At 43.7% G+C, this 27,406-nt stretch overlaps 1 protein-coding gene across 3 annotated transcripts; it reads left to right on the forward strand.

Annotated features, from left to right (window-relative positions):
• The first annotated feature begins 93 nt into the window (after window positions 1-93).
• CXCR5 (C-X-C motif chemokine receptor 5) lies at window positions 94-26,693 on the forward strand. 3 transcript variants are annotated; one of them, XM_067566504.1, is made up of 3 exons: window positions 94-354; window positions 1,424-1,474; window positions 22,316-26,693. In XM_067566504.1, the coding sequence occupies exon 3, from the start codon at window positions 22,394-22,396 to the stop codon at window positions 23,393-23,395; it is 1,002 nt and encodes a 333-aa protein (XP_067422605.1). In that variant the 5' UTR covers window positions 94-354; window positions 1,424-1,474; window positions 22,316-22,393; the 3' UTR covers window positions 23,396-26,693. The 3 variants fall into 3 exon arrangements, with proteins under 3 accessions (XP_067422605.1, XP_067422613.1, XP_067422598.1); XM_067566512.1 differs by lacking the exon at window positions 1,424-1,474; XM_067566497.1 differs by lacking the exons at window positions 94-354; window positions 1,424-1,474 and adding an exon at window positions 16,093-16,131.
• Window positions 26,694-27,406: the final 713 nt, after the last annotated feature.

The following is a 27,406-nucleotide window of genomic DNA, read 5'->3' on the forward strand; positions in this document are numbered from 1 at the left end:
CCCACCTGCCCCCCTCATGTGGCACGGGCGGGGCGGGGCACGCTCGCAGGGCGGGAAGAAACCCTCTGAAGCCTGGCCTGCGCGAGCGGGCAGGCTGAGGGAGATTTCAAACGAGGGAAGCGACCCGCGAGAATGTACAGGCCGGGCCAGCCCCGCCGAGCCAGCCCCCTGCGGCTGCCCTCTGTAGTAAATGAAGTCGCTTTACAAGGGGTCTCCCGCCATCAGCCATTCTCAGCAATAAACCCAAGGAGACTAAAACATCTCTGCAAAACCTATAGTAAAGTCAGTCATGAGAGAGAGGAACGTTAAACAGCTGCCTTGACATTAATCCAAGAGGAGGGAGAGGCCCTGCAGGTAAGACAGTGACTTGGCACATCATCTCCGTTAACTTTACACCCCCCGTCTTCAGTCATTTTCCTGGAAATAATCACCCGTGTGTAGAAATATAACAATGGCTTTTTAAAAAGTCATCTTTTCATCCAAACCCGAACAACTGGCACTGCTTAGACAGGTTTAGTAACATTGTTTTCCTCCCCTGTGGTATGGTTTTAAAATTAGTGACTTTAAAAATTAAAGCAGAGTTAAAAGTATCATTTCTACGTCTATAGTAGTTATGAAGCTGTTCCTGGCCAGCATGAAATTATGCTATTAAGATGATTTTAAACTAAATCAAATAGAAGAGTTCAGAGCTCAACACCATTGGTGATACTACTGATGGAGACACTAAATTAATGGTATAGTAAGTTATTTTCTTACTGATATGCATTTGCTTACCAAGACTTTCCTACTGTCCGTAGTTAGAAATGAACAATTGTGGTAACAAATATATTCGTACAAAGGACAAAAATTGTATTGCAGTTTGCTCCCACACTATAAACACCCTATTTAATCTCAGCTGGAAAAAAAATCTTGAATGCTAGTGGAAAAAATAATTTGGAAACTAAAGTTCATTGTTGAAGATGAAGGGGAAAAATCACTTTTTTAAAAATCTGAGATTATTTAAAAAGAAAACCTGAGTCTTAACAATACACTTAGTTGCAAAATAGAAAGAAAAAAGTTATTTAGTAACCAAAAGAATTTGGAAAGATTCCCAAAGCAATTAAGCTTTAAGGCTTATATGTCCATCCATCTCACAACTTAATTTGTTATAACTATTGCAAAAAACAACTTCAGAATTCAAGTTTATCTTTATTTATTCTCACATGGGTCAGTACTTACAGTTGTTCTGATCTGGACAGAAATGTTTTCTCCATGTCTTAGGTTTTCCTTTTAAACTCTCCCACTTAACTAATTAGCACTTTGTTAAATACTTAGCTGCACTGTGGCTTTTAAACCATTACTTACTAAGTCACCATCACATCATTAGTCAATAAAGTACTAAAAAATAGCACTCAAATGACAAATGTTTAATTTTGTGTGTCAGAGCCAGGAAGAAACTTCTGAAAACAGCAGGGAACTCAGGAAAAACAGATTTGTAAGTACTATATCTGAAACTTTTACCCACAGAGCCTTGTACTAGATTAGGGTTGGCCTCAGGCATAAGTATGGTAGGTGCTGGAGGGCCTTGCAGTTCTATGCCAGTGATCTGCTGGAGGAAACTCTTAGGACCCCTTTCTATTATTCTGACACCAAAGTGCATGGAGAGTTGGGCTGATTTTCCCGCCTCGGAGGACATCAGCCCCTCTCTGGATACTGCTACAATATCCCTGCCAGGGATTATTTATTTCCATTTAGTGTGTACTGCAAAGCAACATAGTACATTTTTTCAGAAATCGAGTACATTTCCAGTTTAAATGCACTTCATGCACATTTGATGTGCTGCCTTCTTCGTGAGCTTTATTTAAATGAGAAAATAAATGGATTCCCCAGTGTCTCACCTACTCTGTCCATGAGCTCATCCTGATAAATGGGAAAATGTTTATGGGAATCCCTAGTTAAAACAATCTGTAGTATATTAGTGTTCTATGATGACTCCAGAATTTATAGGCCATCTCAGCCTTTATGTATGGCAGTGGAGCAGAGGGTCAGGAAACTCTCTGCTATACCAGCCTGTCTCTGATGATGGGACAAGAAGGTGAAAGAATCACTTAACCTTTTTCTGCTAATGGAGTGAGAGGCTTTACTGTTTACTTAGGTCCTGCAGCCAAAAGGCTAACCCTGATGTTGTCTGGTGGAGGCTGGTAGCTGGGGTATTGATGGACTTAACTGTGGGGACTTCTGTGGATAATTCAGTGCAAATGGAATGTACAGATGTGATAAATTGGGAATCTGTCTGTACAAACTTACGAATTCTGTGCGATATAAATTGTTACTATGAAAGCTGCTGTATCATGAATGCCTAGATGTATGTGTATCCACCATGTCTTACCAGCCTGACAGCATGTCTTCTTCGGACTGAGGACAGTAGGAAATACTTAAGGTTAATGACAGTACTTTGGTCACAAAATTATGCTAGAAAGTAAAAAGTAGCTGCATCCTTGGGAGGCCAGTTTTATTTTACCTCTCTGAAGGGAGTAGGGAAAGGCAGGAGCAGAACAAAAAATGGCCAGGTGACCAAGAGAGGTTTAATAAACACAGAGGAACCAGACAGGAAGAGGAGGTGTGGAGTAGGAGAGAGTGTAAGGTCATGCAAGTTGGCCAACAACTTCATGAGGGAGAAACCACCCAACAGGTAAAATCCTGCATGAGGCAGGGGACACTCTGCTTGCCTTCCTGGACACACGTAGTCCCACAGGGGTTCACAAAGGAAGAGTGAGTTAGTGAGGGACATTGAGGTTTAAGATGTTTATTATTTTATATGATCTGTACTCTTCTGTGTTTGATATGGTTATGTAAAAGAGCATTAAGGTGTTAGACTCTGTGTAAAGTGTCTCTGTATGTGTGCTAAATGCTTAACAATTACTGTGTCTCCAGAGACAGTTAAACCGTAACCAGAAGCTTCATACCTTTGTGGTGTGAATGGGGGAGAGGGTGTATTTAGGCAACTGGGTTATTTTGGGGGTCAACACTTGTCCTGGAGGCCAAGGGCAAGTCAGCTGAGGAGCTTCATTTCTGTGAAGGGATAACAGACTGAGAGTCAATGCTTAGGCAATGTACCAGAGACACCCAGGGAGCACGAAGTTCTGCAGCGCTGATGAGACCCAGAGGAGCTTAAAACACCCAGGAAGCCAGGGGCTTAGATTTGCCTCACAGCAGTCCAGTGGGTTTCTGAAAGAAAATGTTTGGCTAGATCTGTGGATCTTTCAATGAACGAACTCCAGTAAAGCAGCTTTCATCTAAGCTTTCCTGATACTAGGAATCCAGAATTCTTGGATAAAGGATGCAGTTCTGACCTTGTTAGGCCAAGCACTCCTGCAGTTTTTATAAGTCATTAAATTAAGATGTACTCATCATCTCTGGTGTTGCTGCATAACAGAGGTACTGCCACCTGGGGCCTTCCTGTCTAGGAGCCCATTCCTAGCCTGTGGAAAAGACTGGTCAGGACTGTTAATCCAGTGCTTTTCACCAGTACTAAATTTCCCTCTTTTCCCTCACCACCATCACCACTCTCATTTCCAAAAGTGTAAAGGAAACCTTTTTCAGATATATAGTTATATTTTTATTGATGTGGAGACCAAATACTGGAATTTAAAATAAACTAAAACTTTTTGGTTCATATTGAAATAAAGTTGCTGTTTTAGTTGTGTGTTAATATGTTGTGCTGTGAAAAATGTCATTGTATCTCATCTGGAATTCTTACTACCTGAAGAGTTTAATAACATTTACAGATATTACAGTCTACACTCTCCAAGGCAAAATGGAAAAACTGTCCCACTGGCTAAAATGCCATTTAAGTGATGACCATTTGGAAGTTTCCTCTTGTAGTGTATGTAGTACAAAAAATACATGGGACTTAAAGCCTTACTTAATTCGTGATATTGCGGAAATTGCAGATACTGCAATGTTAGGCTTCCACTGCCATTTTGATTTTAATTAGCTTACTTTGCACAGTCCACACTTTTGCATATATTTTGAGGTTTGAAACACACTTTTTTCCCCCTTAGTACTGTAGAACCGCAGTACGTAGAGCACATTAATGACTGTAGAACCCCTGTACAGTAGAACAGTAGAGTGTATTAATGACTAATAGTTGCAGCAAAATGTCTGGTTATCAAAAATAATTAGCAGGCATAACATAATACTTGAGTGTTTATATTATTCCAGCATATTTTTCTTAAACAAATAGTGTTTCTATGGCTTTTCCAAATTACCTCATTTAAAAAAGGTCCATTATTACTTTTCTGTCATTTTCCATGTCTTGTCTGCAACTCAGCTGCAATTATTTGACAATCATCCCATGATTCAAATAGGGCCTTAGCTGGATTGTAATTTATGATGCAGAATCTCCTGAATTACTATTGTATTGTGCAGCAAAATGCTGGATGACACTGTGGTGTTGTGTTAAAGATTATGATAATTTGCAGCAGCACAGTATGGCATGGTATACTGCAGGAAGAGAGTATGTTGAGATGCAGTTTATAGTGATCGGTAGCATTTTTGCAATACAGCAAGCATTGTGCAGTATACTGCAGGGAGATGGTAGATGTAGGTTATAATGTATACCTGTACTGAGATACAGGTTACATTGATTTGCAGCATGGTGCTAGATATTGCAGGGAGGCTGTGTTCTGTTAGACAAATTTTACTGATTTGGATTAATACAAGGCAGTATGCTGCAGTATAATACAGCACAATGCCGTATTGTGATATAGATTTTGCTTTTTCTGAATTACAGTGCAGCATATAGAAAAACTGGATGAGGACTCTAATGAATCCCAAGATCATTACAAACAGTATACCAGTGAATGAGAGAGGAATAAAACTGTTATTGAAAACAAAAAAAACCAGAAAGCATCTGTTGTGAACTGCTGTACACAGCGACACTCTGTTCTTAAACCCCACTTCTTCCAGGGCACATCTCAAAATTCTTGTGTTCATAATACTGTCACTTATGAGGAAGCCAATCTAAATTATCAGCTTGCACAAACATATCTCTACATCTTCCCTTCTTTAAAAAACAACAAAACAAACCCTCTCTTCTATAAGTAGCTAACAATTATCTAATAACACATTCATTACAATCTCAAGACAACTAATACATTTCCCTAAACTATGATCTATATACCCAATGTATCAGCTACCTAGAGAAAAGAAGCTACCCTCATGAGCTCTGGAGTGAGTCTTTACCACTCACATTCCTCAAATAACCATTCTCCAGGCAGGTTAGCAAGTCTCTTGAGTCTTTCTGGCTATTTAATCTCCTTCTCTGATCTTTCATTAGAGTCTGAGTTGTTGTCTTGTTGCTTGCCCTTATCCTTTGACCATTGATGATAAACAATCGGTTAGTAAATGCCAGAGTCCACACCTACTGTCAGTGTTTTTTAATTTTCTGGGATTATTTTTATTAGATCCCTTTGATTGTGCCAATATTTGTCCACTTGGTCTGTGTGGGCTAAAATTCTTGGATGCAGCTGTTCTTCAGTGGTAACCCTCTAGCTCCAAGTATTAGAGTTGTGATTCCTCAGGTACACTCTATCACGTAGACTAAAGGATGGGAGATCACGGGTCCTTTTATCAAAATAATAATTCTGCTTCCACATTTGATTTTTTCATCTTCTGTATGGTTTTATTGTCATGAAATTTCAGTACGTTATCATTGATCAGTAAATTAGATGTAATCTTTCTTCCCATTAACAGCTGAGCTGAAGAAGAGCCATTCTTCAGAGGTGTACTTCAGTAAACCAATAATATATTATGCAAATCACTTCCATTGTTGAAAGTCTTTTTCATAAGGTTCTTTACTGTCCATATAGACCTTTCCACAAAACCATTCAATTGGGGGTAATTCAGACTTTGTTTTGTGACAAAAATCCCAATCGCTGCCAAATTGCCTAGAATATGTCCTGGAACATTGTGGCTATTATTGCTAAAGACTTAACCTGGAATTCCACGTCTGGAAAATATTCCCTTCATGCTGCCTGTCACTGACTTACTACTAGTACTGTGCCATGTGCAAATTTCTGGATTCAGGGAAAATAATCTGTGACTATTTAATAATCTTTTAATTGCCGAGTAAATAAATCAGTGTCTACCTTTTCGTAAGGGCATTTGTGAAACTAGATGAAGTCTCAGTGGCACCGCCTGGTGGCTTGGCTTGTATTTCAAGCATGAAAAGCACTTTCCTACCATATTAGCAATGTCATGATTGATCCACAGCCAAATACATCATCTCTTGTGCCTCTTGTTTGCACTTCTAAATTCCTAAATGACCCTTCTGGATAGTCGGTAGCATTTCTTTCTGGGGGCTCACTGGTATTATAATCTTGCTGCCCTTGAAAATCCCCCATCTATCACAGTTAGTTAATGTCTGCAGTTCTATTAGTCTCTTATACTTGGACACCAGCTGCTTATTTCTTCAGGACACCTTTAATTATCACTTCTTTAAGGATCCCCAGTGATTCATTTTTCTTGTTTCCCCTCTTGTGTGTTGCAGTTTTTTGTTAGCTATGGAAATTGACTTTGCAATCAGATCTACATAGGCTTGCATCTCTATCTCTAAGGTCTTCTCTGGTTTCGTAATGGGAATTACCACTGTGGAAAGTGCATCCATAGTAAACATTAATTTACCTGGCATGTAGATCACAACCAAATCATACTTTTGCAGCTTTATTGTCATTCTTTGAATCCTTTAAGGTACAGTAATTTAGCAGGTTGCCAAATAATGCTATCAGATGCTTGTGATCCATTTCAACATCCACTGTCTTTCTATAAATACATTGATTTGACTCTCTTACAGGCAAACAATATTCCTAAAAGATCCTTCTCAATCTGTGCATATCTGATTTTGCATCAGTCAGTGATTTGGATGTGTATTCCACTGGTTGCCAGCAATCATTTGTTTCTGTAAAATCATTATAGCTAACCCAGACTGTGAAGCATCTGCTGAAAATTTTAATAGACCTGTTTGGTGTGTAGAACTTCAACACTGGCTTTCGTATCAGTTGTGGTTTCAAACCTTCCCATGATTACTCCTGTTCTGTACCCCAGTATCATTCTTTTTTTACTTTCTAAAGCTTCTGCTTTTGTAGATATATTAGGTATGAATTTTCCAAGTTAAATAACCATTCCCAGGAACCCATCTACATCTTTCAGTTGATGTGGCAATTTCAGTGGCTGAAACCTTCCTCTTACCAGGTTTGACATCTTCGTTGGAAATAATATCTCCAACACAAGTCAGTTCTGTAACCTATAACACACATTTTTCCCTGTTTAGTTTCAAGTTTGCAGCTCTGATTGCATCCAAGACTTTCTGAAGTCTACAATCATGCTCCTCTTTAGTTGAGCCCCCGATGATGATGTCATCCATTTAACGGTATGATAACTCGTATGTTCATAGATCAGATTAAGGTTTTGTGGTATGTTCTGGTGGTGCAGCTATGCCAAAGGGAGGTATAAGAATCGGTATCTTTCAAATGGATATTAAATGTACATAGTTTTGAGCTTCCTTCACTTAATTTTATCTGGCAAAATGCTGAGGAGGTATCCAATTCACTAAGTTATTGCGCAGTCACAAATTAAGCCACAATCTCTTCTCTGGTTGGTAGTTTTAAATGTTTTCTTTTTACAGCCTTGTTGAGATCTCTCTGATCTTAGCACATACATAGCTCGCTGTTATTTTTCTCCACAATGACTAGGGAGCTCATCCATTCCATTGATGCCTCAATTTTTTGTATTACTTGCATTGCTTCCACCTTGTGAGCTCAGCCATGAGTTTATCATGGTGTGCAAATGGCATCTTTCTACATGAATGGATAACTGGATGGACTTGCTTGTTTATCTGGATTGTATGTTCATCCTGCAAGCAACCCAACCCTTGAAACAGATCATATTATTCCCAAATGAGCGTCTCATAGCTAGGTTCCGTATGATCTTGTAGCGAGAGCACCCGTTTTATCAAATTGAGTTTTTCACAGGCTGCCAAGCCTAAAATTGGTGTCACTTCCTTTGGTACTATAATGAACAGGAGCTGTACATGATGTTTTTATACTGGATGCTAGCAATGCATGTCCCCTTCACTGGTATAATTGTTGCAGAATAACTGGTTGATTTTATTTTTGTTGGTCCTGGTTTTGGTCTTTGTGACATTGGCCTCCAGGGGAGCCATGCTGAGATAGTTTAAACACGGCAAACTGCAAAGAGTGGGGCAGGCAAAGCCCTAAATATTGGTGGGTTTTCTTCCATAATATATACCAAGCCAGCACCAAACAGGTTCTGATGACCTCACTGGTCATTCAGAAGACAAAACACAGTTTCCTTAAAACTATTCCAGCCCTTTGGCTAGCACCCAGACAGCCAAGTCAAATATGATGGGGATTACTAAAAAACTTTATCCATCATATGTAAAAAAGTTCTACCAATCCCAAAGGATCGAACACATTACCAAACAGGTCAATGAATAGTTCAGATCTTCCCCAAATACATGCTTAAAGCCAATGTTTCTTAACTAAACTATTTATTTTAGAAAAGGAAAGAAAGTAATGGTTAAAAGCTCAATATACATACACAAATGAAAATAAGTTCTTAAGTCAGTTGCAAAGTAGAGAAGATAAACTGAATTGCAAAGTTCTTAAATTGCAAAGTCTCTGATATTACCCAAACAGCTTGGGGGTCATCAGTCCTTGTTTAGAGCTTCCTTGTTAGAAATCTAGTCCAGAGAAATGAAGACGAAATAGTCCATATGCAGAGTTTGTTCAAATTCTCTCATGAGAATTAGCAGGGTGATTCTAGGCTGGCTCTTGCGATTCAAATTTTCCCGACAAGCTTGGACAGATTTGAGATAAAAAGGATCAGTCCACTAGAGTCTTTTACAGTTCCATGCAGGCTGACCGATATCTTCTTGACAGCAGGTACCTCTTTGAACAATTAATAGGTGATTACTTATGGTTCTGAAGTATCATCTCCTATGTCCTGTGCACACTGGTAACTAGTTACATTAACACAAGGTAATTGGCCATTTACAACCATTCACAGGTATTTACTACTTAAACTTCAAAGAGAAATAAAAACAATAGTATTATTAATTTAAGTTCCATCTTGTTCCTTTGTTCAGTAGAGCAGGACAAGTACCTTCTGTGTCGTAGATACAACGATCCTGTTAATATGCCCCAGAATTATAATGGCCTTTTTCGCAACTGCATCACATTCTTGACTCATATATTGAATTTGTGATCCACTGTAACTCCCAGATCCTTTTCAGCAGTACTACCATCTAGCCAGTTATTCCTCATTTTGTAGTTGTACATTTGATTTTTCCTTCCTAAGTGTAGTACTCTGCATTTCTCTTTATTGAATTTAATATTATTGCTTTCAGACCAATTTTCCAAGGTCATTTTTAATTCTAATCCTGTTCTCCAGAGTGCTTGTTAACCCCTCCCAACTTGGCGTCATCTGCAAATTTTATAAGCGTACTCTCCACTCCATTATCCAAGTCATTAATGAAAATAGGTTGGTTTGGCATGATTTGATTTTGATGTATCCATGCTGGCTATTCCTTGTAACCCTGTTATCCTGTAGGTGCTTATAAATTGATTGTTTAATAATTTGTTCCAGTATTTTTCCAGGAATTGAAGGCTAGGCTGACAGATCTATAATTCCCTGGGTCCTCTTTGTTCCCCTTTTTAAAGATAGCTACTAACTTTGTCTATTTCCAGTCCTCTAGGACTCACCTGTCTTCCATGAATTCTCAAAGATAATTGCTACCAGTTCTGAGATTGCTTCAGCCAGTTCCTTAAGTACCCTTTGATGACTTTCATCAGGCCCTGTCAACTTGAATACATCTAACTTATCTAAAGTTTCTTTAACCTGTTTCTTTCCCTGTTTTGGCTTGTGTTCCTACCTTCTTGCTAATATTAGTTGTGTTGAGTGACAATGATCATTAACCTTTTTAGTGAAGACTAAAGCAAAATAGGCATTAAATGCCTCAGTCTTCTTGATGTCATCATTTATTAGCTCCTCTTCCCCACTAAGTAGAGGACCTGCATTTTCCTTTGTCTTTCTCTTGCTCCTAAAGTATAAAGAACCATTTTTATGGCTTTTCTGTCCCTTGCTAGGTGTAATGCATTTTATGCCTTAGCCTTTCTAATTTTTCCCTCCAAACAAGCCCCATTCAGCTCCTACCACTTACCTACCCACCTCGCCCATCTCTTAACTGCCCGCAGACCTCCAATTGTGCCATCACGCTGTGGCAGACCCTTCTCCACCTTTGTGAGGCTTCTCATAACCCTCCTTCCCTGGATTGGAGTTTATCTGGGGACTGGGGAGCAACGGACAGTTGTGTCTAGATTTTCAAAAGAGCCCAGCAAGCAATAGTTTCTAATCCAGTCAGTAAGAACCATTGGGTGCTGGACTCTTTTAAAAATATGTCCCTGGGGATTTCACTTTCTACCATGGCCCAGCAGCACAAGCTAAATAGCATTGGGACTACTGCCTTGGCAGGTGGTTTAGGAGTGGGCAGGCTGTGCTGACCTTATGGAACATCCAGTCAGTTCAGCTGAGGGTCTACTTTTTATTAATTTTTAATGTCCTTTAAGCTGGTCCTTTTAAAAGTTATTCAGACTGAAAGTCACCTGTGTTTTGCATCTGTCTCTATTCCACTTTCAGTTCTTGTTTTGATGCAAAGATTCATAAAGTCTTCTTTCAAGGGAATACCCCAAGTGTCATCATCCTGCCACCTCTTCTGCATTAACACCCCATTAGAACTGCCTAGACTGTCAAATGGTTCCAATGACAAATAGACTGAAATTCCCAAGGGAGGGGAGGCTTTTCCTAATGTCAAAATGATCCGGAATCTTCCACTTCAGCTGCTGCAGGTTCAGGTTTCTCAGCCCTTCTTCACCAGAGAAGAATAGCTTGGTTTGGCCTGATTATTGCTCTTTGAGCCAGAATTTCTAATATCCCTTTATCATGGATGATAAAGCAAAGATGATATTTGCTAGGTGGGTCCTGCAATTAAAGCAGGGGACTGGGAGTCAGAATTTTACTTCCATCTCTACCACTGACTCACTTGGTAATCCTGAGGAATGAGTCACTTCATCTCTCTCTGCTTCTCTGTACCTATCTGTAATACTGAGATGATGTTACTGACTTACCCATGTGAGGCTTCATTAATTATTCAAAATCATCTGAAAGGCTCAATATGGGCCTACTACTGTGAAATACTGAGCATTTCCTAAGAAGTGCAACAGTGACATTAAAATCATGACACTGTCATGAGACCAGCTCTGGAGTAGTATCCTCTCCTTAGAAGGACGGTAGGCCTAAAACCTTAGCACTGGACCCCTTTGAATTCTCTTGCGACCAATTAAAGATCCATGGCCTTCTCTGGAGGGTCTTACTCCCAATAAGGGAGGGTCTTACTCCCAGTGTCCTGACTAGGCCAAGCTTGGGCAAGTGCATGCTGCCTACTATCAACTCCTGCTTTAATTTTATAGGATAGATATTCACCTGAAGACAATAAGTTGGTACATGTTGGATACCTGGGATGTCCTGAAAGAACCTGGTCACAAAGACACTCGTCGTAATAGCTGAGGTAGGAGGAAGAGCAGAAAATAGATCAGCTCCTCCTCTCTTTTTCCTTTCATCCCCTAGAAGGCATGGCTTATTAGGCCAAGGTCTAGGGCAGGAGATGATTGCAGTGCCCAAAGGCAATTAAGCACTAAGGAGACTGGCTGTAGCATGTAGTTCCTGGGGAAGGAGGTCAGCAGCACCCACCTGACGTAAACATTTCCCATGAGTAGAACATGTAAAAACGTAGATATTTTTATACATTGCCCAAACCCACTGCAGCGTGTTCTCTAAAAGCCTTAAGATTCCGTTCTGCATTAAGGATTTGGAAAGGGACTTACTGAGGGTATGTCTACACTGCAGATGAAGTCAACTTACTTAAAATCGACTTTCACCCGCTGATTTTTACAAGTTGCTGGAGCGTGTCCACACCACGCTCCTTGTGCCAGGTTTGTGTATCCACACTCGCCACGCTTGTGTCAACAGTCAAAGCAGTGCACTGTGGGTTGCTATCTCACAGTGCAACTAGCCGTGGTGGCTGTTGGGACAGGTTTCATCGTCCCATGATGCAGTGCTCCTTCCCTCTCCCTTCTTCCCCCAAACAAACAGGAAACCGGTTTTCGCGCCATTTGTTTATGCCACGCGCTTGCTATTGCTGCGGAGACATGGAGCCACTCAACTCTGCACTATTATTGTGAGCGTCACAAATACATTGCGGCTTATCCTTGAGTATTTTCAAAGGAGAGCGAGAACCCAAAGCACAGGCAACTGCGATGTCACCGAGGCTGCCCTGCTATAAGACATCGAGCAGAACAATTCCCGATTGCTGCAGGCCATAACGCATCATCTGCAGTCCATGGAGTGCCGGTTCTAGTCCCAGGAAACAAGCACAGACTGGTGGGACCGCATTGTTATGCAGCTGTGGGATGATGTCCAGTGGCTGCAGAACTTTCGTATGTGAAAGGCCACTTTCCTTGAACTTTGCTTGGAGCTGGCCCCGTCCCTGAAGGGCGTGAATACTCGCTTGAGACAAGCTCTGATGGTGGAGAAGTGAGTGGCCATCGCTCTGTGGAAGCTGGCAACCCCCGACTATTACCGTTCAGTTGGGAATCAGTTCAGAGTCGGTAAATCTACAGTAGGAGCTGCCGTGATTCAAGTGTCCAGGGCCATCAATAGACTTTTGCTACAAAGGGTAGTGACTTTGGGAAATGTGCAGGAAATAGTGGACGGGTTTGTCGTGATGGGGTTCCCAAACTGCAGGGGAGCCATTGATGGCATGCACATCCCTATCTTAGCGCCCGCCCACCTAGCAACTGAGTACCTAAACTGCAAGGGGTACTTTTCCATGGTGCTGCAGGCCCTTGTGGATCACAGGGGTCGTTTTACCGACATCTATGTGGAGTGGTCTGGAAAGGTGCATGACGCGCGTGTATTTAGGAACTCGGAGCTGTTCTCTAACATGCAGGCGGGCACTTTCTTTCCAGACCAAAAAATTCACATTGGGGGGTGTGGAAATGCCAATAGTGATCCTAGGGGATCCTGCTTACCCCTTGCTCCCTTGGCTAATGAAGCCATACACCTGGCACCTTGACAGCGACAAAGAGCGTTTTAATAACAGGCAGAATGGTTGTGGAATGTGCATTTGGGCGTTTAAAGGCCAGATGTAGATGTCTCCTAACTAGGCTGGACATGAGTGAAAAGAACATTCCATCAGTTATATCTGCATGCTGTGTTCTTCAGAAAGTGTGTGTAGTGAAGGGGAAAAGGTTCCCCCAAGGCTGGGCTATGGAGGCAGAAAGACTGTCCGCCAATTTTGAACAGCTGAGAGCTAACCACAGAGCACTTTGCATTCGGGAAGCATTGAAAACCAGGTTCTGCAATGAGACGCAGTAATGATTTCTGTTCCTGTATGTTTTGTGCCTTTGCTTAACATCCCCTCTACCACAGATATCAGTACCCTCCAAATCCCTTCCAAACAAGATATGAATTAATAAAGAGACATATTGAAATGACGCAAACTTTTATTTATGAACATTCAAGTCGGTGGGGGGCGAGTGTTCATTCATAGTCTCAAGGGATAGCATGGTTGCTTGCAGTACAGCTGTCAGCGTGGCCGCCACTGCTTTCTGCTCGCCTCCACTGGGGTGGAGTGCACCACATGCTGCAGCCTGACCATTCTTCTCCAAGACCACTTGGGGGTGGGTGAGAGGGAGGGCGGAGGAGCGTTCTGGAGGGGCTGCAGCGGGGACTCTGTCTGGCTACCACTCCTCCTGAAGCTCCACAAGCTGCCAGAGCATGTCTGCCTGATCGTGCATGATTCACAGCATCTCCTGCGTGGTACTGCACGCCTGCTCCTGCATCGCTCTTTGATTCTCCCTGCCCATGTCCATGTTCTGGGACAAGGTCAGCTGCCATGCTCGGAGCTCTGTCTCTGCAGCCGCGGAGGCATTCATGAGCTCGCCAAACACGTCATCCTGCGATTTTTTTTCCTCTTTCTAATCTGCGGTAGTATTTCCGCAGCATTTTGGGGGAGGGGGGGGCAAGGTCAAGGTGTCTACAGAACGAAAAGAAATACACAATATTGCCATTGTTAGCAGACCCAGGAAAATGAAGCAACTGCAACAATGTGTAAAATACTCCCCTTAGTTTTCACAAGGCTAAGCCAGACCCATATTCCATTTTGAACATCTCCGAAGGGTCGGCTCACTGTGCCGTTACAGAGATGGTAAGCCGGCGGCACTTTACTCTGCTATAGAGAGGATTAATGATCTCTAAAAAGCTCATTTCAAATCTCCTGTATGAGAGGGGTGACCGGGTGCAACTGTCTACTTAAGATGACCGTTTTGTCACAAGGTGGCCAAAGTGGATCTAAGGACAGCGTGGGAGGGTTAATAGTCTCATCAGAAACCAAAGCAAAATAATTAAAGTGACTCAGTAGGACAATACAAAGGGGAATAGAGAGGTACAGGGTATCGACTATATAGCTCTGGTATTTTAAACATGCGCCGTCTTCCCTAGGTGACCATGAGCGATATCAGTCTCCTGAGGATAAAGCACGAGGAAAGGGAACATTTGCTGCATGCAGCGGGGTACCAGCCTGGCCCTTATGCTGCTATGCTGTGTTCCACCATGATTCTGGCTCACTTGATTGCAGCGTGGCACAGCAAAGTATCCTACCAGGGAGGAAGGAACAAGGCTGCCCTCCCCCGAAACCTTGTGCAAAGGATAACAGATTACCTACATGAAGTTTCCTTGAGATATCAACAGATGATTCTCGGAGCATACTTCTGCACATAAATAATCTGTTCTGGGAGTAACCCCCCAGTAAAGTCCGCTAAACCCCTGAAATCCCCTTCCCCACCCTTTAAAAGGACATAACTGCTAAGAAGAAAAATAAAACTCTCCTCAGCCTCATCCTCTTCCTCCTCATCCATGGAGTCCTCCTCATCCCTGGATTGGGATCCAGCAGAGGTATCGATGCTGCATGGCAGCACTGTGGTGGGATCTCCACCGAGAATTGCATGCAGCTCCTTGTAGAAGCGGCATGTTTTTGGCGAGGAGCCAGAACGGCTGTTAGCTTCCCTGGCTTTTTGATATGCCTGCCGTAGCTCCTTGATCTTCACGCGGCACTGCTGTGTGTCCCTGTTGTGCCCCTTCTCCAACATGCCCTGGGATATCTTCCCGTAAATGTCCAAATTTCTTTTGCTGGCTCTGAGCTGAGCCATAACAGACTCCTCGCCCCACAGACCGATGAGATCTAAGACCTCTGGTTGACTGCATGCTGGAGCGCGTTTGGGCCTTGCAGAAGCCATGACGAGTTCAGCTACAAAGCTCTCTCCACGCTGGCTGCACAGGAAATGAAAATTCAAATTTTCCCAGGGCATGAGAGGAGGGGCCATTTCTGGTTTGCGTTGCCACGTAACAACAGAGCACGAATGTCCAGAGCGGTCATAACTGGGCATTATGGGATACCGCCCGGGTGCCATTAACATCAAATTACGTTACGCTCTATCTACACTGATGCAAAATCGACCCATGAAATTCGATTTACGCGCTACGCCACTTGCGGAGGTGGTTTTATTACATCAACTTTTGCCACGCTTTAAATCGATGGAACTACCGTGCCAGTGTAGACGCAGGCATTGGGAGATTGACGTAGGTGGCATGAGAGACTGATGCTTGCATTATGCAGTGAACTACTTTGCAGGCTTTGTTCTTTTACAGATTATGGGAGCTTTTGATTATTCAAACCATACTTTAAAAAAACGATGATAGAGTGAGATGCTAATCTGAAGCTCAAATAGGTCATTCTGGGCTTTTAGCTCATTTGCTTTGCAAAGCAGTAAAGCTCAGTCTTTGTTGATGAGAACTGGGTTCCCCGCCCCATTCAGTTAAATAATTAACCCCTCATCAAAAAGGGAAGTTGGCTGGTATTCTCTGTCAGAGCCTCTACCCTAACCACTAGAGGAGAAAAACAGTGTCTTTCAAATAATGGGGCCCTACAGCATCTCTATGAAGAGCTATGAGATGGTAAGTCATGCACAGCTCTTTGTTTTTTGCCATGTCCATGAGTTTAGGTTGAGCACTCTGGGAGGAGGAGGTGATGGGTATTATATCTGGGCTGAGGGGCCTGGCTTTTAAACTCTCCCACCCACAAACACATACTTTCCCCCCTTCGTTTAGATAAGGTTGGTCTCAAGCTAAAATTATAAACCAGTGTAATTAGACCGTAAAGCACCTATTTAGGGCTGTTCTTGCCAGCTTCAGGAGGAGCAGACAAGAAAATGCCAACCCTTCTCACACGCACAGATTACTGATGCCATATTTTTAAAGCGCTTTCATCGGTGGTTGGCACTACCATTCTCCTGCTGTGGGTGCTAGGATTGCAGCCTCTGTTCTAGTGGCCAAAAGGCTCATTCTCAGATAATGGAATCAGATGCATCATTTTCCTAGGATATCTTGCTTTGAGAGAAACCCAGTCTGAGTCTCTATTGCCCTGCACCTTGTGTAGTCATTTACACCAGTAGAGAGAGGGTGTAAAACACTTATTCTGACTTGATAGCATTTTACACCATCCTGTACTGGTGTAAATGACTGCAGAAGATGCAGTGCCATGAGAAACCAGACCTACTAACTTTAATAAACAGGAGTAACTGGGTAAGCTACAACAACATCGGGAAACGTGAAAGACCTAGATATCACAATAACATAATTATATGTACTCACATCCCTGCCTGTATTTTATCCTTTTCTATGAACGGGTTGCCTTGCAGACTCTGCCTGAGAGGTCGTCTGTAGCATATACAGTATTTATATTAGATTTTTTTTTAACCAGGAGAAAAGCTACACTACCAGTACTTTGGTTTGAATGATGACATGGTATATTTCATCCTTTAATTAGCCTTGTAAATTGAAAACAATAATATTATCTTTTAAAAGATCATTGTTCCCTGCTAGAGGAAAACTCACAGCAGATTTGCCACCAGCCTGCTTTTAAATAGAGTGGCGCAGAAGTTTTTCAACATTTTTTAATTGAAGATGATTTTTTGAAGGAAATGGTTTGTTTGTTATTGTTTCTGTTCAAATCAAAACATATTAATTCTATTTTGGTTTAATTTTTCCTCTGACTTTGTTCTCTCTTGTTTCCTTTGAAAGGGAAAAAGGTGAGAAAAGGGAACATACACACCCCTTAAAAACCAGAATGATTTTGGTTCAATTTGTTTGGTAGAAAAATCCTGTGAAAATTTTAAAACAAAATGAACAATTTTTTTTGTCAGAAATGTTTTGCCGAAGATACTTCCTCTTCTTTTACCATACATCCTTTAAATGACAAGCTCAGGTGGGAGAATCATGGTGATGGAGTTTAGCTGGGGGTAAAGCAGGGCTCACTCCTTAATGAAAAAAGTGAGAGGTGGGAGCAGCATATCCACTGCACCAGCACTGGCTGGGGGCAGAGCATAGGTTGGGGGTCAAAGCACAGAATCCAGTGGGGAGGCTCTGCAGAACAGCTCCCATGAAACTTTAGATCAATACTGATTTTTTTTTCTTTGCACCCTTCTCCCAGTTATATCTTAATTGTAAATTATCCTGCTTGCAGAAAACCAGGTAAAATCAGTGTTGTGTCCTTACCTCTTAACCTGCCCAGGTCCAGATATGGGATGTAGTCTGTGACAGACACAAAATTATTCACGCAGAGAAATTAAAGTGCTGTTGGATTAGTTCCTTGGTTGTGAATACTTTCTAGAACCTCAGCTCCATGACTTTATCTCTGCTCTAAGTAATATTCACCTGTGAGGGTAACACTAGATGTGTGGAACATGGATGACTTTGGGACTGAAGGGAGGGGTAGTTGTGAGGTAGAGTAGGATCAGTTTAATGTCCTCCCAGCACTTGTGGGAGGCTGGACTTGATGAGCTAATGGGGGGGGGGAGGGGTGTCCTTTCCATCTCTATTTTCTAGGGACCTCTTAAACAGAAAACATGAGGCGTTAGATTATATTTATTGAATGTATCTCTCTTCCTGCAAAGGCAGGCATTCACGCACAATTAGTGCCACGGTTGGTTTGTCAGTTCTGTGTTTTATTTACGTGTAATTCCCCATCATTACACAAAAATACCCACAGCAGTGACAAACAAACTCTATTACATAATTCTGTTCTATTCCTTCCTTCCTCCTTCCTACTTTTAGGCCCCTTTTTTGTGCTTCTGGAGGCATTCCCAGGAGATCTATCCTTAAAGCAAATTTATGAAGCCCTGGCCAAGTGGCAGGAGTGGAAAACAGCTTCTTGCCCCTGAGAGTCAGGGGGACTAATCTCTGCACCTGCAATACAGAATACTGCAAGGTCCCTCACATCTGTGTTCCAACAGCCCTAGTGTGTCATGCTCTCTGCAACTGTTGCAGCTGTGCTCCAACCCCTTTCCACTTCAGCTTGGATTTGCGATACCTAATGACTTTATTTGTCTCTTTGACTCATCTCTGTCTGCTCCCACCCACGCTTGCTACTCATTCTCCCAGCCTGAGATGCACATGAAAGGACGGCTCAGTCACAGCACTGTGCATATTTCCCAAGCCAGAGGCGAGTGGCTTACAGTAAAAAAAAAAAAACCAAAAGTCTACCTGTCATCTTATCAGAGATGAGATGGTGGCAGATAGTGGTGCGCGCCTGCTGTATCTTCTGTTTTATGTGCAAGGTGACCCTGACAGCCACTCTGCAGTTTAAACCGTTTAGCACTGTGCAGTCACTGCCCATGTTTGAAGAGTTGCTATCCTTTGTTTTGACACCATGTTGCATTCTCGTCATTAACCCTGCAGTCCTAAACTGTTCTGCAGCATCTCCTCCTCCGCCTTCAACCCTTCTCTTCTGGCTCTTGGGCACCCTGGTTTGGTTGGTTAGTTGGTTTTTTGCTAAGAGAAAGTGTAAGAAGGGACCTTGTATGTGTTTGATGAGGTGCTCTACACATCCATAGTGCCACATCAATAGTACAGCAGCTGTTGGGGTACATATGGCATAGATACTGAAGGCCCTTTGAAACAAGAACCTCTTAAGGATGTCTTTGTCAAGCAGGAGGTTATATAACCACCCCAACATTGGGTTAGTACCTTGGGAATTGGCCCTTGCTGTGGTCAGTGCTATTAGCATAAGTTTTGTGGGTGTCATTAACTCCTGGTATGTACTCAAGATAGGCAATATTTTTAGGGACAGAAAAGTCTGAAATGAAGGGTATTTTAAAGGCTCCCTTTGCCGTCACTCCTTTTTTGCAGCTATTTGTTTTGCAGAATTTTACCTAGTGGAGGTGAGTGTTGGTACCTCCAGGCTGATGACCTGCTGTTGCTTTAGAGGAACTCCATGAAGCGTCTCCCAGGTGGAGGCTCTGGGGAGACCATAATAAAGAAACAGCAGCAAGGGAGGGGGCAGCAAGCAAAAAAAGAGACCCTGCTATTTTCCAAAACTGCATTTGAAAGATTTGCGTGAGCGCACAGCAGCTACAGCTGCATGCCACAGTGCAATGTCTCACGGGTTGCTCTCTGCCCTGAGCAGCCACTTGCTACGCCAGAGATATCATGTTTGCACGTCGGGGGGTGTCCCCAAGCAGGGTGCTTTGTGCCTGTGCTGTGAGGCCTAGGGTCTCATGACTGGGGAGATTCAGTAACTCTATTTAACAAGACAGTAAAGATGTTTCTAAAAGAAAAACACGACCAAAAAAAAAAAAACCTCTGAAAACAGCTCAAGCAGTGCTAGTATTTTTAGCCAGGAACTGTGTCTAGTGGGGGAAGGTGCAGCAGGTGCAGGCAGCTACAGCTGTCAGTGAAAGGTATGAAAACATCAAGCAGAAACTTCCGCTGTGGTCAATGCAAGAGTCAGTCTCCAGAGAAGGTGTTTGGAAGGGAGGAGAGTGCTCAGCCTGACTGCAGTGGAACCCTTAACATCTTCTAATTAGTATTTCTTGAGCTGTCTGTGACACTTTTATCATGAGCCTCTGCTCGGCCCTTTGCTCCTCTTATCCTTGATTTCTACCCTCCCCGTTTCTCCTCTTTTTCTGACCATTCTTGTTTTGGCTAGCACTAGGCTCTATCCGTTGCCCGCTTGAAGCAGGCCATGCACTCCATTGTAAGGGTTGGGCTCCAAAGCTGCCAGCTTTCTAGTGCTCAGGACTTTGATTTGATCTCTGCTTTTAAAACTTGATGTGTGATACAGCTCCATGTGGGCCAAAAGGACTACAAAAGTGGGGAGGGTAAGCCCCCCCACCAGCATAATCTTCTCAAAGCCCCTGCCTCCCCTCGCTCCTTACCTTCCTTGCCCTTGGGTAGTGGGTCCATCCTGCTTCCCAAACCTGGCACAGCCTCGGCCCCTAGAAATCACTGCCATGTTTTCGGCCACAAGCAGGTGAGGGGCCAGCTGTAGACATACAAGACAACACAAAGCAGGACCCAACCGGCATATTGTATGTGCCACGATGCAGAGCAGAGCTCAGTTGCTTGCCAGCCAGCCAGGCACAGTGTGCTCCCTCACAGCCAGGTTTTCAAAAGCAGGGAGGCAATGGCCCTCCCATCTCCAGTGCCTTCATACAGCTTGCTTCATTGGCTAGCTGCTGCATCATTCCCAGTGCAAATCTCACTCTGTGTGGCAGCAACGCAGCCTGTGCATTGGGCATAGACCTGAAATCATAAACTCCCAGCAGTAGTTCTGCCCAAGGAGCTCAGACAGATGTGCAGTAGGCGCAGGATCATACTGCAGGATCATACTGAGGCTATATACACACTGACAGTGGCGATTTTTTCCAGATTGATTGATCGGCAGTGGAGACACACTCAATTGATCTGGAAGTCAATCTTTTAAAACCACCTCCAAAAAAAAAAAAAAGAGTAGTGCTGTGTCAATGGGAACACGTTTCCCGTCGGCACAGTGTAGTGGAGACGGCACACTAAGGGTTACGAAGTCAGCGGGAGTTATGCAAGCTACTCTGCCAAATTTTGCTGGCAGTGTAGAGCTGCCATGAGTCAAGCGCAGTGGCAATACATCCTGTGTTTCAAGACACAGCATGGTTTGTAATCACTCTACAGGCAAATGAGAGAAAGTCCTTGGGGCTACTGTATGAAGGTGTTTTTGGGATCATGGACATGAAATTAACATGACAGAATACTACAGGATAAAGTTAGAGGGACCCAATCAAGCTAGGTGGAATGATGGTGGCTGAAGTTCAGTGTTAAGTACAAAGTAATGCACATAGGAGGAAAAAAATTGTACTATTCATATACATTACAGAGTTTTGTATTAACTGCATCAATTTAGGAAAGGGCATAGGAGTGACCAGTTCGATGGAGAGCTCTGCCCAGCGTGCAACAGAGGTCAGAAAGCAAACAACATGCGAGAGTGCACAAGGAATAGTGTGAAGAATAATATGGAGAATATTCTAATGCCTCTATATAAATGAACAGGACACCGTCCTCCAGGCAGTGTGTGTAGTACTGGTCCCCCATCCCAAAAAAAGATGCAATGGAATTAGAAGGGGTCAGAGAAAGGTGACAAGAATGATCAGGGGCCTGTAAAAACTCTCCTATGAAAAGAGACTGAAAAGACTAGGATTGTTTACCTTAGCAAGAGATGAATAAGAGGAGACTTGATAAAAGTCTATACAATAATGAATGGAATAGAGAAGGCAGATTGGATGCTTCTGTTCTCCCTGTCCCATAACACAAGAATAAGGGGACATTCAGTGAGACTGAAGGTGGCAAATTCAAAACTGACAAAAGGAAATACTTGTTCACACAGTGTGTAATTAGACCGAGGAACTCATTGCCACAGGAAATAGTCGAAGCCACGCACTTAATAAGATTCAAAGAGATAGTATATTTATATGGATAACAAGAATATCAAGAAATATTTTAGTTAATGATAAAACATGTAATGGAAGGAAGATAGAAATTGGCTTAAGTCCTGGAGCAGGAGGTTCTAACTATCAAAGATCAGGATGAGACCCTCACTGGTGGCAAATTATCCCACATCTACTGCTGGAGGTTTCCTGCATCTTCCTCTGAAGTATCAGTTGCTGGCTACTGTCCAGAGGCAGGACTTTGGACGTGATGGACTATGGTCTGATCTCATCTGGCATTTCCTCTGTAATGGTTGGGCTTCTTCCTGGGAAATGGTGTTGACTGTGTCCAGCTGTACAGAAACTATAACCTGTAATGGAATTCTTCTCCTCCTGTTCTGCAGAGTTTGCTGGGTGACTTCAGTGACTACAACGATAATGAGAACACCACAAGATCCTATGATGACTACTTTTGTCCAGATATGGCCTCATCACTGGTTGGCGATGCCACACGTTCTTTCAAGAAGATCTTTGTGCCCTTAGTCTACCTGCTGATATTCCTTCTGGGGACCTTGGGCAATGCGCTAGTGTTGATCATCCTGGAGCGTTACAAGCGTGCCCGCACTACCACCGAGAACTTCCTCTTTCATCTAGCCCTGGCCAATCTGGTGCTAGTGCTCACCTTGCCTTTTGGTGTGGCTGAGAGCTTGATTGGATGGATCTTTGGCACTTTCCTCTGCAAAGTCCTCAGCGCTATCCACAAAATCAACTTCTACTGCAGCAGCATGCTGCTGGGCTGCATCAGTGTAGACCGCTACCTGGCCATAGTTTATGCTATCCACACCTACAGGAAACGGAGAGTCAGATCCATCCACCTCACCTGCTTGGCCATTTGGTTCATCTCCTTGGTGCTGACTTTGCCCGATCTAGTTCTCATGGAGGTCTGGTCATCCAAGAGCAACCACAGTGTCTGCAACTTCCAGCCAGTTGGGATTCATGGCAGCAACATGTGGCTGGCAACCCGCTTCCTGTATCACATTGTGGGTTTCTTCATGCCCCTGTTAGTCATGTGCTACTGCTACACAGCTATTGTGAGGACTCTGTGCCAGTCCCAGCGGCTGCAGAGGCAGAAGGCCGTGAGAGTAGCCATCCTGGTCACAGGGGTGTTCTTACTCTGCTGGAGTCCTTACCATGTGGTCATCTTTTTGGACACTCTGGACAAGCTGGAAGCCTTACCGAATGATTGTGCCTTGGTGGACCAGCTGGGCACCAGCATCATGGTGACAGAGGTGATTGGCTTCACACATTGCTGCCTCAACCCCATCCTCTATGCCTTTGTCGGAGTCAAGTTCCGCAACGACTTCTTCCGGATCCTCCGGGACCTAGGCTGCATAAGCCAAGAGACCCTGCAGGAGATCCTTGATGTGACAAGGAAGAGCAGTGGGATTGAGTCGGATACCATCACCTCTGTCAGCACCTTCTAATGGGAAAAGAGCTGGGCATGGGGCTGAGATAGATCTTGGTGTTCCTGGCCAGTGGAGCATGGAGTGCCCTTGGTGCAGGACTCAGCCCTGTGCCTCAGATCATCCCCACCACTTCCCTCATCTCCCCAAGAAACTGAGGTCTAAAGGCCATCACTTAAACAGCAAATACTTGCCAACTGCTACCACATAGTTACTTCCTGTGCTAAGTATATGGAGAAATGATTGTGGTAGCACTTGGCAAATACTGACTTCACATAGCAACCACTGTGATGGAGCTGGCTGGGACCCCTAGCGAGTTATCTCTGATATTGCACCCTTCCCACTGGAGGAGCTGATTGTGGGAGACCAAGTGCAGAGCCTGTCACAGAATTGGGCCCTTAGAAAGTGACAAACAGGAAATTCCAGTTGATGGTGAGATTTTTATCAAAGAGAAATGGAAAGGCATCATTTAGTCTGTGCAGCTCACTAAGGTGTTCAGAAGTAAGTGATATAGTTAAAAGATTATTGCTTTTAATTAGAAACAGTTCTATGTTTAATGAAAGTTATGTAAAATATGAAGAACTTTAGAGTACATTTCAGTTACTTGGGCACGTAGCTGCATGTTACTCACCGTTTTGGTCAGTACAAAGATTGGACACTGCTCTTCTGACTGCATTACAGAATCTGGAAGTAGAAGAGGCCTGTGAGTCAGCCGGCCCATCTCCCCAGCCAATGTAGGGTTGTCTCCTGTTTTGCCTTCCTGAGGCTTTGGGCAGGTTAGGTGCCTTGATCCCAAGTGGTTGTGTTTCCATGAGCCACATTGGGAGACACTTCCACAGGCCCAAAGAATTTACTGGCACAAATTCCTTTCCTGCCCATCAGCTGCACACTTTCTCACTCACTTTCAGTTCATTTTGTTGTTACTAATAATTCCAGTTACTGGCTTACTGGAACTAATTAATTTCCTTTGAGGTTGAATATTCTCTCAGGAGATCCTGTCCAGCCTTGTAACTGAACGCTGACACAGACCTTCTCATGCTTTGAATACTGGGGGGAGAATAGGCTGAATACGTTACTGATTGCTTAGGGGGTTGGTCGCTGTATCTCTTCGGGTTGAGAGCAAGAATTCCCATTATCCCAGTGTAAAACAGAACATGGAAGGAGAAGAGTTAGTTTGCGTTTTTGTTTTTGTTTTTGTTTTGGGGGGGGGGGGGGAGATAAGGGAAAGTTTTTGGTATGCTTTGTGCTGTGCTTTCAGATGTTCTAGCTCTACCTGCATTGATGGTGTTTTTAAAAATGTCATGCATTAGATTTTAGGGAGAACAGACTTGACCTTTGACTTCACACCAGAACTGTGGTACCCAGCAGCTGTCAGGACCAGGACTGTTCTACACAGACATTCACCAAACTAGTGACATCAGCTTTAACCCACACCTAGGGTTATTTCAGTGCATGTCTGTGTGTTTAACTGTGCTTTCCATTAGCTGTTGTCGCATCGACAGGGACAGTGTGTTGGCAGCACTGCTTTCTTTACATTTTTCTTAATATGTAAGTGTTACTTTGGCTTGAAATGTATTAATTATAGTTCTGTCTACAGAGCCACTGGCCACCACTCATCCCAGGCACAACCTAACCACAAATAAATTTGTAAAAATCTGTTCCCAAATTAGCCTGAATTTTCTAGGCAAAACTAAGACTATTTCTGCTGATCAGTATTCATTCCAGTGTTGTCACACTGCCTACATGGCAGGGTGGATGTTTGACCCTTGTGCTAGGGTCACTAGTAGCATTCACTAATAACAAAGAGACCAACTACAATTCACTCACCCCATTCCAGAAAAAAGACCTGTCAGAAGAAGAATCTGTAGGGGAATGCCCCATATTTAAAGGCCTTTGGGCCAAATTCAGCTCAAAATGGAGATTTGGTGAAGCCTTTTATAAATTCTAACCCCAACAGGAAAAGTCCAAGGTTTAAGGAATTTTTTTAAATTCCAGTGTATGCAATTTTAATAAAAATAAAAAACAATCAAACATTTTCTGGGGTGTTCACAGCACAGGCATTGAGGACCTGAAAGGAAAGCAGATGAAGTGCTTCTTATTGTCAAAGCAAGGAGAAGTGCCTAAAAGTTGGTTTAAACTGTGCTGCTAGAGCAAAGTCCACCTAGGGCTTGTACATTATTTCAGTATTCATAACTCCAAGGGGATATTTATGAGAGAGAGATTTTTTTACTATAACTTTTAGCTTGTGTCCCTGGAAACTCAACATAAATTTTGTCTGCTGAGTTGTTTTTTTTTAAATCAACTATAATGATTAATTAAATAAAGTGCTTTTTCCACCTCCTATGTCTCATGCTTCTGCAGAAAGTCAGCTGCAGTTCTTGGTATCCTTTTTCTGAAACAGACCGATCAGAGAGTCGGGTTGGTCACACCTTTCTGACAAGTTCTGTATGGAGATAAAAGGAGCCTTTCTTATGTTGCTTATGAGTCTCACAGGAATTCGTTCTTTTCACTAGTGCTGCAGAAAGCTTTATTATTTTAGGACATGTGTAAGATCCAGGTTTAGCTCATTCTTTCACCAAGGAATGCCTAGAACACCCATCACCACAGGACTGTGACATCAGCTAACACTAATATGTTAGTATAATCTACTTTATCCAAGTTTCAGATTTCCCAGCTCATGGCAGAGCGAGGCTCAAAGCTCAGATGCTTTAATCAAGAACAAGAATCAACTGTAGCTTGTCTCTTTGGAGACCCTGTTGAAGCTGTTCCACTGAACTGCGCTTTGGGGCAGGCGCAGGGCGCGGCTCCCGCTGTAACGCAGTGGGTCGTGTGCGCGGGTGGGCTGTGGGAGCTGCTGGGTCAAATTCCCTTTCTGCAGGTTAAGCAGGAGGGCGATTGAAGAGGGGTATCCTGCGGTCCCAAGCTTGCCTTGCTTACACGGCTAGCGCGCTGAGGTGAGAGTACGTCCCTGCGGCAGCTATTCTGCTTTAGTTCTATAGCAGTTGAGCACCTGCCCCCGGCCCCCACTCACTCAATCCAGTGTGTGGCTCAGAGGTTAGGTTGCTCCCTCAGAGTGGTGGGGGTTGTGGGGTCGAGCCTTGCCTTTGTTTGGCGCACGGGGCCTGGAAGGAAGATAGGTGTGGGAATTGCAGAGTTGTTGTCTTTTTTTGACACGTGATGCTGTTCCACATTAATGAAATGGGGTTTGGGGCAGGCTCTGTCCCCAAGTTCCTGTGTGGCCTGGTGGTTAGCCTGTGTGCTATGGCTGTGGGGGCTGCTGGTTCAAGCTGGCCTTGGCGCGCCTTTCGTCTCTCTTGCCGCTTGAAGCCCTTCCACTTTAGTTAAAGGGGCTTTGGGCCAGACCTAGCACTAGCCTCCCTCTCTAGTCCAGTGGTTAGGATACTCACCTGGCTTGTTGGAAAACCGGGTTCAAATCCCCTGTCTGCCTGTTCAGCAGGGGTTTGCACCGGGCTTTCCGGTCTCCCTGGGGACTGTCCTTTAGGGTGTTCCGTCCTTGGGTGAGCCCCCTCTCTTTCTCAAGAGCCATTGTCTTCTTGGGAAAGGGAGGGGGCTCTAACAAGGGCGGGCCACCCCTGACTCTCTCCTCAGAGGTGGAAGCCCCAGCTCATGCCCCTCAACGTCGAAGGGGAGTGCCCCGGGGTCTGCCACAGCCTAGGTGCCTATCCTGATCACAGCGGACAAGAGAGGAAGGGGGGCGTTTTGCGTAAAGCAGCCATAACTCTTTAGTAAAAAGCAGCAAGAGGGCCTGCGAAACGCCCCTTGCTCCAGTACAAGGGCTCCCATTTCACAGGCCAGACTGCCTCCCATGAGGTGACAGGGGGATTCGAACCAGGTTCAGCCACGCCCCAGGCGGGCGCTCTAACCCCCGGGCATCCAGCGCTCTGCAAGACAGCCTGGTTCCGGTTAATATGTAGCGAAAGAGGAGCAGCGTCACAAGAAAAGACTCCAACGCCCACTCCAGGAACAAGATTTGAACCAGCACCTACCCCGTCCGCAAGGCAGGAGCCAAAC

The sequence above is a fragment of the Emydura macquarii genome, unplaced genomic scaffold (genome assembly GCF_026122565.2).
Source record: "Emydura macquarii macquarii isolate MOO-44397 ecotype Brisbane River unplaced genomic scaffold, CSIRO-AGI_Emac_v2 contig_312, whole genome shotgun sequence".
Lineage (NCBI taxonomy): Eukaryota > Metazoa > Chordata > Testudines > Chelidae > Emydura > Emydura macquarii.